Raw genomic sequence first — 12829 nt, forward strand, 5'->3', positions numbered from 1 at the left:
TCTCACCTCCACTGAATGCAATTTAGCTGCTACAATCTCAAAGCATTGGCAATCCCCATTTTGCAGATGGAGGCACAAAGAGATTAAGTGAGTGGACAAAGGTCACAAATGGAACACAAACCACCTGCTTTCACCACTAGACCAGGCTTCCTCCTTCAAAGCATAAGGTAGGCAGTGCCAGAACCTTAGGAGAGTTACCAAGAATGGAGTTGATTTCAGCCACCTTCCCAGCTGGTGGGTACCTCATTTAAAACAAGACGAAAGCAAGCAAGAAAATCCTATTCACATATGTTGAGATTCAGAAGGGCCCACAGTGACTTCTGAGCTTCACAGAGGACAGAACAGTCACAAAAGCACACATTAGGTGAATAGATTCCAAGGCCAGAATGTACCATTGTGATCATCTAGTCTGACCTTGTGCATCACCCAGGCCAGAGACCCTCACCTAGCGATTCCTGCATTAAGCCCAATAGCCTGCGGTGGAATTAGTGCACATCTTTCAGAAAGACAGCGAGAGTCTTAATTTAAAGACTACAAGTGATGGAAAATGTACCGCATTCCTCGCCCCTCTGTTCTAATGGTTAATTACCCTCTCTGTTAAAATCATGCATCTTATTTCCAGCTTGATGTTCTTTAACTTGGAATAAAGAATCAGCCCTATTTTTGCATATGAAGTTCATGTGACCACGTGTCCCCAGCTTTAAATAAGAATGAGCATTCAGTGCACCAAGGAAATGAGAATATTTGAACACAACATTTATTTAAGAATAAAACATGTTTAAATTATTTGGCCGATTCATATAATAAAAAAAAAAAGTGGTAGTGGGGGGGAAGATTTGCCCAGATGCAAACAAGAAAAAAAATCCAGTGGGGGAAAAGCTGCTTTTTGGGTACAAAGCAATCATTATTTGCAGACAGCGTGTGGATCCCGTTAGAGGAAAGAAACGGTAGCTCAGGCTAAAAAATTTAAGATTTCAGAGTGTGTCAAACCTTTCAATCATCTCAGCACTAAATTGCATCAGAGGCAATTCACTCCTCTCAATTGGCACGTTGCTGCAATGGAATTTAATGGCTGTTTTGCAATTGAGAGAATGACAGGGGTACAAGCTGAGAGGTGTTGTTATGGGTGCTTGACTCTGATCAATTACATTTATTATTGATACTGTGTCATAGACAGACAGGGTGTTTTCTAGTAAGTAAAAATAAAAAATCCACATGGTTAGGAGCAGAAAACGTTCCTGCTGTGACCGACTTATGATCTAAAGACAGGACTGAGAAGAGAAAGAACAGGCAGCCCTGGAGTTATGTGGGATCATTAACACACGAGGAGCAAGATGGGTCTGAAATGGATTTGCAAGAGGGGCTGAGAAGGAGTTTGAAGGGTAAGAAGACTCTCTGATGTCCAGGGGACACGTGGGAGCTACTGAACGAAATGAAAGTGGTGACCGTACTAGCGGATTGAACCAGTTATAGTTCAAACTGTTCATTGCGTCCATACTAACGATGTCGAATTGGTTTAAGAACGGTTTTGGGTATCCCGTGTCCACACTAGTGGTGTTCTAAACCATTTCCTCGCCTCTCAGAATTCTCAGTGCCACTCCCAGAAGCAGTGGATTCTGGGAGAGATCAAAACGCTTTGCGGACTAGATGAACCCTCTTAGCTTGTCCGTTTCCACAGTGGCACCAAACTGGTTTAGACTGATCTGCTTTTTAGCCTGCTGAAAGTCTAGCCTGCTCCAACCAGTTCTTGCACCCCCATTGAAATATATCTGTGTGGTGCAAAGTGCCCTAAGGGCTAAACTGGTTCTTACACAGGTAAATTTCTCTAGCACAAGCAAAGCTAGAGGGAGCAGTCAGGAGAGAAACTTAGCTGGAGCTTACGGCCTGATTCAAAGCCCACTGAAGTCAAGGGAAACACTGCTATTGGCTACAATGAATGTGGGGCTGTGCAGGATAGGGAAAGGGGAAGCAAGAGGGAATACTGTAAGCAGAGAGGCTGGGGAGCATTGTAAGGGTGTCAAAGAGGTGCCAGAAGTGAATATGAGAAGAAGGCAGTATGGAGACTTGAGAAAGGAGGAAGATCTTGGTCAAGTGTTTTCTGCTGTGGCTCCATACCTGAAATTTTGGCTGCTGTTACCGCCCATTGTATTAAAGTAGCTTGTAACCTCATTTAAATTGGTGTACCAGGCAACCGCCTTCAGCATTGTGATAGTTAAAAGCACTTGTTGTTGTTTGTGGTACAGGTTGTGAGTCAGGGGCACATGCTTTTATCCTACAGGGATTCAGAGTAAGTAAATTACAGTACTTTAAATAGAAGCCTTCAATTGATTATGAGGTCGGCTCTGATTTATAGATAAAACGCCATAGTGACAGCTGGGTTACGATGAGAAGAATGAGCCAAGCTTGAGGTCCAATGGAAGAGCTGGAGGCTAGAGGGAAAGACAGAGAACAGTTCTGAAAATCAAAAAGGCGCAGTTCCAAATAATCAAAGGTTGTATCATTTAGAGATCAAAACATGAGAGTCTCGAAAGGACAAACTTCTACACTGTGACAGCACGAGTCTGCCGATCAGGGGTGTGAGTCACAGTAATAATATCGCCTTGCAATTTCCTAGCATCCTTCGTCCAAGGATCACCTGATGCTGCACAAGCCCCCTAGTGATGAAGGTGGTGATATTATTGTTTGTAGATGGGGAATGCAAGGCACAGAAAGGTGGAAGCCCCGCGTTTTCAGAAGTGTCCACTCAAGTGAATTTGAGATTCCGAGAAGTTGATTTTCAGAGGTTCTGAGCACCAGCAGCTTCCACTGACCTCAACAAGATGTGTGTGTGTATGCTCAGCACCTCGGAGACGTGCTGAAATCAGGTCCCAAGGTATTTCCCAGTTGGGTACCCAAAAATGGAAGCACCCCAACATAGCTGATGTGTGAGCAGGAATGGCTTTCCCAGGAATCAGCATCGAATCCAAGAGCTGTGACTTCCTAATCCCCCCATCTCCCCGCTAGATGACAATGCTCCCTCCCTCTTCTATTCCTTTAATGTTCCGAGCCTCTGAAACACACGTATTTATTTCAGAAGTCTCCAAAGTCCAATTCTTTTTCCAGCAGTTCCCTTCAGTTCCATTCCTCACCATTCTCTCTTAATTTTTCTGATGGTTAATGGTAGAGATGGGCCCAAACCCTGGATCTAGATCTAGTTTTTAGCTTTGTGTCTTGGAGACAGGACTATTTTTCTACGGTCTTTCCATACAGATTTAAAGGGGGGTTTGAAAAGAAGAATCCCTTTTCCCATCTGCATCATGCTGCTCGTCTGTTCCATCTACCCAGGCCCATTCCCAGCCTCCCTAAGGCAGCCCTTCAGATAGTCACCTCTGCAGCTCTTGCCATCTTCTTGCAATGTCCCGGTAACACAGCTGCACAGGGGCCCGTCGACCCTGCTCGTGCAGATCTGCTCGCAGCCTCCGTTATCCTCGCACCAGTCTAACCCTGGAACAGGAGAGATCGGGGGCTCAGGAGAGAGCAGCACGCAGTTGTACGGAAAAGGGCATTACAAAGCTTAATAGCTAGAAATGACGCTGAAAGCATTTTCTTGATTAAAGCATTCCCCCCCTCCGACCCCCGTTGCATTTACACCCAGCTCTACGGTGCCATTCAACCTGCCGCTGAAGGGTAGGGAGGCTTTGATTCAGACCCACCCACATCAATTCTTTGGACAGCCCTGCACTTAGCTTAGGACCAGAGAGCCTGCTCCCACTTAAGTCAATGGCAAAATCACCGACCCCAAGTGCACTGATCAGTGCTCGTCAGGCAGAGCCCACAAAGCACAGACCAGTGCAATCTCCATTGGCCATGGGCTGGGTAAAGACCCGTCTATCAATTGTTCCTCCAGATCAGCACACGGGGGTGTGGGTTGGGGAGGAGGAAAGATGAACCTTCCGCTGGTCAGGATGGTGGGGAAATGGAGAAAAGAAACTGAGGAAGAGGAGCAGGAGGAGAAGGAAGGTGTGGCGGAGAGGGGAGTTAGGATGGAAAGGAAAACTGAGGAGGAAGCCATTCCCTAGAAGAGTGGTTCTCAACCTTTTCCCAGTTGCCGACCCCTAAAATATTTTGAATGGAGATGTGGACCCCTTTGGAAATCTTAGACATATTCTGCCATCTGGGGGCTGTGGACCACACAGGTTAAGAACCACTGCCCTAGGAATCACCTCACTGGGGGCTGGCAGTGGGTGCTCAGCATTTCTAATAATGAGACTCTCTCTCTAGTTGGGTACCCAAGGACAGGGATGCCTAGAGCTGGTGGATGCTTTTGAGAAGTTGGGTCCAGGGTAAGAGATGCCTTAGCCATACCTCGGCTAAAGAGAAGGGGAAGGACGGATACATGTAGGGATGAATGGGCAGACACGCAGCGTGGGGTTTTGGGTGAGGAAGTGGCTCCACACGGGACTCTCTCTCCCCTACGAAGTGATGCACAGAACTGAAAAGAGTTGCCAGCTCAGGAGAACCAGAAAGTGAAACTGACCAGGCATCAAACGTGAAACTGGCCAGCTGAGTTTTAGTGCCCTGCTGCATAAAATGTACATGTGACAAATGTAAAAACAAATGGTGAAACCTGCACGATTAAAATGGGTTGCTTCCTACTGTAATACATTCAGATGGGGTAAAAGGACCCTGTTTCTCAATATATTTATGATTTATCTTGCGCTTGCCCATTTAATAATCAAAGGTTCAGAATAGTTTACACAGGAGGGAATATTTTCCTCTACATTCTTAGCTGTGCACACTTACGCTTTCTCCGGATGGGCCCTACCGAGATGATCTGCTCCTTGGGCTCTTTGGTATACTCAGTGGCCATCCTGGAATTCTGGGGGCAGTTCTGAACAAACAAAACCGCAAGGGGCGATTACTGCAAGGCTTTGTGATCACCGTGCGCTAGTCTCTGATCTCAACCCTGGATTTGGCCTTGCTCCCATTGAGAGCTGTTGCACAGCTCCCGTTGAGGCTGCAGTGGTGTTGGATTAGCATCATTAAGGGAAAATTCTGGCCCTTCTTCTCTGATACAGTGGACCTGAACTTGTTCTGCTGGGTGGGATTCCATGTAGCCTAATTGCACAGGGGCAAACCATGTGCCAGGCTCTGGGAGGATGAGGGAGTGAGGAGAGGAAAGTTATGTCAATAAGGAAAAGTTATTTATTTGTTCCCCTAATATAAGAACTAGGGGCCACCCAATGAAATTAATGGGCAGCAGGTTTAAAACAAATAAAAGGAAGTTCTTCTTCACTCAGCGCACAGTCAACCTGTGGAACTCCTTGCCTGAGGAGGTTGTGAACGCTAGGACTATAACAGGGTTTAAAAGAGAACTGGATAAATTTGTGGAGCTTAAGTCCATTAATGGCTATTAGCCAGGATGGGTAAGGAATGGTGTCCCTAGCCTCTGTTTGTCAGAGGGTTGAGATGGATGGCAGGAGAGAGATCACAAGATCATTACCTGTTAGGATCACTCCCTTTGGGGCACCTGGCATTGGCCACTGTCGGTAGACAGCATACTGGGCTGGATGGACCTTTGGTCTGACCCAGTGTGGCCATTCTTATGTTAATCTATTGGGCATTGCTCCCTTTGGAACAATGCCCGGGAGTAGCCCCCAGGAAACTGTTCTCCTGCCACACAGTGGCCTTGGGGAAATGATTCCAGCATGGACCACCACCCAGCCCACAGAACACCCTAAGGCCGCACACACGTACTATTTTGCAGGAGTATTTTTCCGAGTCACAGAGGGAGACGGCGCAGTGGAGATGAACCTCATCGTAATCCCCGATGAACTTGAAGACGGTGACGTGGAAGCGGCAGGTCAGGGATACCCCGTTCTCCTCAATCCCAATGGTGTTATCCTTAATATTTTGGCAACTAAGAGGAAAATACAGAGTCTCAGCTGGGTCCAGGAATGGTTGCGAGCTTCTAAAAAATTCTGCAGATCCCCAGTGCTTGTGAGTTATGTCAACAGGGAAACTAAATGATCCTTTTCTCCAGATGTTGCTTGAACTCCCCCTTATGAGCCCTCTCAACTCTGGACTGTTCAGAATCCAAGCCCCAATTTGGCAGCTCGAGGCCATGCCTTATTAAAAAAACATTTCCCCTTTACTGTTTGCTGCAGTGAGGTAAGTAAACTGAGGTAATGCCAAGCTATTCTGATGACTAATAAACTTTGAATTTCTACAGCCCCTGCCATCCAAGGATCTCCGAGCCTTTACACCAGTAATTAATTATGCCTCGAGACATTCTAGAAGCACTGCGGGGTTACCTGACTTGCCCACGTCATATAAGGATTCAGTAGTGGAAGCAGATGTACATATTCTGTTCCCAACCTTGCCACTATCCTGATGGCATAGAAGGGTCCACTAGCCCTACATGCCCAAGCTGCAACCCTTGGGGCTTGATTTTCAGAGGTGTCCAACTCACAGGCTCCTGTAAGTTCAATAGCAGCTGTGTGAGCTCAAAACTATCTGAACATCAGGCCCTCCTGGATGTCTTGTGTTGAGCATCCAAATTAGTGGACACTCTTGAACATGTAAGCACTTCTCTTTTGTGCATCAATTTCTACATCTGCCATATGAGGCTAATGGCACCTTGTAAAGCACCTAGTCGCTCCTGGATGAAAAGGTCTATGTAAGTGTTATTTATTGTTATTATTGTAAGTGTTATTTATTGCTTTATTGTTATTAACTCCAAATGCAGGTGGTAACATATTAAAACTGTTAGAATTTCTCCCAGAAATAATCCACAAATGGGCCAACATTTAACCAAGTATACTGATATCTGCAAACATCTGCCTGTCTAGGGAATAGCATGGAGTCCAGGTTCTCCACCACCAGAGGCAATGCTAGATGTCCAACTACAGCCTTCTTCTAGGTTCTTAAACTGTGCTCTTCAGCATGACACTTGAGCACCTCTGGCCGTTCCCTTAGGATGCTAGGAATAACCACAGAGGTACAGATCAATGGTCCTTCTATTTTGGTATGGGACAGCAGACCTTAGTGCATGCATTAGAGGAAGAAATAAGCCTCCTGTAATGTTCCTAGGTTCAGATCATCTGGTGCTTTACACCAGCCAATGATTTTTAGATCCCCAAAGGAAAGTAAAACAGAGAGAAAAATCTTGCCAGATGTCACTGACCCTCCTTCGATGATGAAGTATCTGAGTTTGTCATTGCTGTCCCGAGAAGGGGTTGCATAACATTTGTTCAGCGTTAGAATCAGGTGTGTGGAATCTGCCCCGACAACGAAGACCCCGACATAAAGCACGTCCCGGGTGGTTAGAACCACTTCACCCTGTCGGTAGGGGTGCTTATAGGATGAGTTTTTGTACAATGCCATCTTGGTTGTGAAACTGCCTTCTTGTGTTGGGACTGTCAGGTTAATCACACTAAAGGAGAGAAATAAAGCTCATGAGAAAGCAACAGAAAGATCGTCCTCTACAAAAGGGGAGGGTAATGGATAGGGTCTAAGGGACAGGGACCAGGAGATGGAGCTTTTCATATCTAGGTTACTAGTTTGAATACTGCAAAACTGAAAATTGTTACCATCCAATGGACGTTTGGTGGCTGATGTGACCCCGGTTTGATGTTCTCAGTCCCACAACTGCCACCATAATTATCATTGACTGGCAGCATATAACGGAGGCCAAAGGCTGAATGGGCCATGCAAATTCCTTAAAGGGCCCCCTACAGATCAAGGCTTAGACAAATTGTTGGAGCAGCATGAGAGAAGCTAGCCCTCCATGGCCCATACTGTTCTTGTACTGTGGATTCATAATGTAAAGACCATTATGATAACTGAGGCAAAGGAATTTCACCCAATAATTCCTGCATCATGCCCATATCTTATGGTTGAGCTAGAGCACATTTTTTACAAAAAAACCCCACCCCTTCCATTCTCGATTTAAAGACATTAAGTGATGTAGAATCCACCACGCCCTTGTGGGGGTAGTTGTTGTAGTTAGTTACTCTCACTGTTAACATTTCTAGCCTGAATTAAGCTAGCTCCCTTTTCCAGGTTAAATAGAGGAGACTTTAACCTCCGGGCTCTCAGACCAGCATTAAATTCACACACACAAACAGGAAAATCTAAAGCACACACAGGCCAGTCTTACCTAAGCATTGGCCTCACTACCGAATCCAGAGAAATTTTGATATCAAGCTCATAAGCGCATGAGAATTCCACATTGATGGTTCGGTCCCGGGTGATTATGTTTCCAGTGTTGTTTGCACTTTCAATCCACACAGTGTTTTTGTACACAATATGAGTGCCATTGGACTGTGCAAGAGAAAAAGAAACAAATTTTATTCTTTTTAGGGGTTAACACATCCATCACGATTCCAGTTCACAGCTCTGAAAGCAGCACATTAAAGTCATTCCATAAAAAATAATTTGCAGACAGACTGTGAACTGCTTGGCGGCAAGGATGGCTTTTTGTTTTATATTTGTGCAGCACCTGGCACAATGGGGCTTTGATCCCTGACTGGAGCTTCTGGACATTGCAGTAATAGATTATAAATAATAATAATAAATCAGCTTGCGTTTACTACTAGACTGAAAAAAGACTCTAAATGTGTACAGAGGTTATGATGTTAAATTTATAACAGCACCATCATAAAAGATCCCAACGCAACAGATACACACGACACGCACCACTGAAATGCAACCACCTCTGGGGAAGAACACATCATCTGTTTAACAGTCCTCATGAATACCATGTTCCAGTGAAATATCAGGGGAAAGTTTAAGTAGGCAAAATTTAAGCACCCAGGCTGGAATTTGGACAGTACACAAGCGCTAACACCTTGTATCTTCTGTCATGCACACAAAAGTGTTTGGAGCTGCCTATCAGAACACAAAGATAGAAAGAAAGAACCCACACTGTGAAGAGTGTGTATGTGATCATCCCCTAATGTAATTTAATGAAGCACTGAAGCATTATTCAGCCATCGTGACATTTGAGCTCAAATAATAAACCTGACACTGAAAGGAATGCGTGTTTCTCTCTCTCCTTTCTTTGCCGTTTGGTTCTGTTCCATGGCATGTGTTTCCACATGTCACCCCAGCAGCATCTACTTTGTAACCATGCACCATTAAATATGAGCCGCCTCCCCCACTCCTCTTTCACCTGCACAATGTTTCCGCAGTTCCCCTTGGTGTTGTTGATCTGGAAGGAGATGAAGTCTTCTCCTTCGATGCCAGGACAGTGGCGGTCATTCACACGCACGCCTTCTCTCTCAAAGCCCAGCTGGAAGAGCTTGCACTTGGAGATGGACACTTCCATCTGTGCCGCTTTGCAGGTCACCTCTGCGTCGATGATGTCATGCGTGTCTAGGAGCAACACGGGTGGTTTTAAAGGATAACAATTGAGAGTCGGCATTGAGCTGGCCAATCAGGAGGGGGATGTTCTGTGCACATCAGCGTTAGAGATTATAGAACTACCAGTTATTGTACCATCAGTAAAGCTTGGACCAGCGAAGGATGTATAGAATAGGGATGGATCTGAACCAGAACACTAGGTCCGACAGTCCCACCTATCCCCCTGACTTTGGGAAATTCAGATCCCGATCTGGAACTGAACCCATGACTGTGGCCCCCCACTACAGAAAGGATGTGGAAAAATTGGAGCAAGGTCAGTGAAGGGCAATGGAAATGATTAGGGGGCTGGGGCACATGACTCATGAGGAGTGGCTGAGGGAACCGGGCTTATTTAGTCTGCAGAAGAGAAGAGTGAGGGGGGGATTTGATAGCAGCCTTCAACTACCTGAAGGGGGGTTCCAAAGAGGATGGAGCTCGGCTGTTCTCAGTGATGGCAGATGACAGAACAAGGAGCAGTGGTCTCAAGTTGCAGTGGGGGAGGTCTAGGTTGGATATTAGGAAAGACTATTGCACTAGGAGGGTGGTGAAGCACTGGAATGGGTTACCTAGGGAGGTGGTGGAATCTCCATCCTTAGAGGCTTTTAAGGCCCGGCTTGACAAAACCCTAGCTGGGATGATTTAGTTGGGGTTGGTCCTGCTTTGAGCAGGGGGTTGGACTAGATGACCTCCTGAGGTCTCTTCCAACCCTAATCTTCTATGATTTTACAATGTACTAAACTGGCCCCTACAATTCAGGCCCATCACTAGCATAAACTGAACAATGAAATGACCCTCAGTACCTGCAGCTGTTAGATGAGATGAGGATAGAAGAGGTTAATTGTTCAGAAGGGTGAACTCCCTTTTATAGGCTCAGTTTGCACCCACGGTTCAGCTGAAGGTGCAAGGTGGATTAGCCAGAAATGCAAGTGCCCAGATTTGCACAGGCAGTTCATTTTGTGGATGCAGATTGCACCCACTGACAGGGAAGCTGGCACTCAGTCCTGGCCTGAAGCACTTGCAGCGGCTGTGTGAGCCGCTGTCTTGAAAGTGACCAGCCAGGATTACGCAGTGGGCTCTCCCATCCATACAGCATCAATGAATCACTCCAAAGACAAGCCTCGGAATTCACAGGTAGATAGTATCTTACTTACAGATAGTGGGCTGGGAGTTGGGTGACTAGATAGCAAGTGTGAAAAATCAGGACGGTGTGTGTGTGTGAGTGTTAATAAGTGCATACGTAAGACAAAGCCTCAAATATCAGGACTGTCCCTATAAAATCAGGATGTCTAGTCATCCTAGGTGGGAGGCCTGTCACAGAGGCAAGAGTGACAGAGCTGAAGGGGAAGTCTTAGTGGTCTAGCCATATGATAGTTTAGATTCTATTCTCTGGAGCCATAGGTTGAAATCCTGGCAGCATTGACTCAGCCCTTCATCTCCCCAAGGGAATTAGACTGACTTCCATGATGCTTCTAGGCCTCAAAATCTGAGCTTTGGTGTGGATGTTAACAATCACAGGAGAGTTTTTCTAACAGAATTGGGGGTTTTGGTGGGATGTTCTCGGCCTAAAGTCCTCTCCCTGGACACCCAGAGGTGGCTGCATTTCACTGGTGCATGTGGAACTGCCTCCCCCTTGGCCAACACGTCGGGGTGGCTGAACCCAGAGCTAAAAGCATGAGCTGCTCCTGTTCGAGCTCATGAGCCTGGGGCCCCCTAGAGTATGGCTATAACAGCTCATGCCCTCTATAGATGGGTACCATGTAACACATGCCCCAGTGGGTTATATGGGTAGCCTTTGGAATGAAAGCTGGTACATAAATGTTAGTTATTATTATTTGTATTGGGATAGCTCCTAGGAGCCCTACTCATGGACTGCGCCTGTCATCACTGGACAGACATAACTAAACAGCGACACCAAAGAGTTCACTATCTAAGTATCCTTACCCTTGCTATACAAATGAGGAAACTTAGGCACAGAGCAGGAAAAGGACTTGCCCAAAGTCACGCGATGAGTCTGAAGACTAGAACTCTGGAGTCCTGACTCCTTGGGCACCGGCTGTAACCACCAGATCATACTCTCCTAATCTCCAGGTCTTTTCTGGAGTCTTATTTATTTTGTTAACTGAATGTTATTTGTGCTGCCTTCAGAGTTCCATTATTTGTGCAAAATAAAACAAGGCAGATTAACTGTAACTTCATTAAGATGGATATGCTTGGTGCTTAGGAGTGTGCGTTTGCATATATTACCAGTTCTGGTGGTGCGACGCTGCTGTGATTGTACCCCGTATGCCGCCTATGCTACGTGGGTCTGAGTCCCTGCCGACGTGCCTATGAGCTGGCTACTCTTCTGCGTTGTCACGCTAGTCGGTCTGATGATGACACTGTGAGAAAAGTTGCTACGGTTTCCTAAAAGTTCTTGGCATCTCGATCTTGTCCTGCAGCTTAAGCTGTCTTGATTCTTCTTTGCTTTTGGAGTTGTGACAACAGAACGGGTCTGAGACTTCAGGACATATGGGTTCTTTTCTCAGCTCTGCCAAAGATTTACTGGGTGACCTTGAAAATGTCACTTAACTGCTCTGTGCCTCAGTTTCCCCCATCTCTAAAATGGGGGTAGCATTTCCCTACCTCGCAGGGTGGGGAATTAATTCAATGTCTGGAGAGTGCTTTGAGATCCTCAAATGGAAGGACTATGGGATGGGCAAAGTGACTTCATTTGGAAGAGCTCTGGATAATGCTTTCGTAAAGGTTATTTGTATGGGGGATTGATAGGACACGGCTCGGGCCCTCTGTGCTGGCCTAGGCAGTTTTTGGGGAGTGGTGATATTCTCTAGGGATTGTATCTATGAGCAGATCCAGGGGGGCATTAGCCACCCCTTGCCACATCTGTTTCCGTGCCCCTCCCCTCAGGGGAGGCTGGTTTGTACTGCGGGCTAGGGTTCTTTTCTCACCAAATCCTTTTCCTCTATTAGCCAGTTTTGAGTTTGCATTTGTCGTGTTCTCACCTACCTCAGACTGAGCATGTTTTGCATGGTCTGTGCCATTATGTCCTCAAGCTGGGGAAGGGAATGCATGCACAGTACAGAAGAAGGGTCAAAAGTAGCTTGCAAAATCCAATGCCTCTGAACCCTGTTAATGGGACAGCTGCTCCCCATTCCCCATAACTGCAAGGTGAAGAACAAAGCTGAGCAGATTTTTGTTGCCACTGAACTTAGACGACAAGCAATTTATATCCATTGATTGAGGAGAAGAGGACTGGGCAAAATTGATTTTTGATTTTTAAAAATGTATGCACATGTGTAAGGAAATTAGGTGAGGCCCAGGGGCTCCCAGCAAGTTGAAAACAAGGCTGACTAAAATAGCAGAAAATATACCATTGGAAACTCTCCTTCGTTGGCCCTTGATGGAAAGACTAGCTGAATTAATAGGAGTTTTCAATATCTAGGACTGA

The 12829-nt window shown here is 46.0% G+C and overlaps 1 protein-coding gene across 4 annotated transcripts in view; it reads right to left on the bottom strand.

Moving 5' to 3' along the window:
- Positions 1-735: 735 nt before the first annotated feature.
- Positions 736-12829, bottom strand: part of LOC125625511 (tubulin-specific chaperone cofactor E-like protein) — a 98323-nt gene continuing 86229 nt past the window's right edge. For 3 of the 4 annotated variants that reach the window (XM_075122259.1, XM_075122257.1, XM_075122256.1), the window contains 7 exons: positions 9155-9357; positions 8141-8304; positions 7166-7414; positions 5737-5899; positions 4783-4870; positions 3367-3483; positions 736-2429 (listed from right to left, as the gene is read on the bottom strand). In XM_075122259.1, coding sequence (XP_074978360.1) covers positions 2329-2429; positions 3367-3483; positions 4783-4870; positions 5737-5899; positions 7166-7414; positions 8141-8304; positions 9155-9357 — 1085 coding nt within the window. In that variant the 3' untranslated portion in view covers positions 736-2328. Of the gene's footprint in view, positions 2430-3366; positions 3484-4782; positions 4871-5736; positions 5900-7165; positions 7415-8140; positions 8305-9154; positions 9358-12829 lie in introns of those variants that run through there. The other variant, XM_075122258.1, reaches the window with a different exon arrangement.

The sequence above is a fragment of the Caretta caretta genome, chromosome 22, assembly GCF_965140235.1.
Source record: "Caretta caretta isolate rCarCar2 chromosome 22, rCarCar1.hap1, whole genome shotgun sequence".
Classification (NCBI taxonomy): Eukaryota; Metazoa; Chordata; order Testudines; family Cheloniidae; genus Caretta; species Caretta caretta.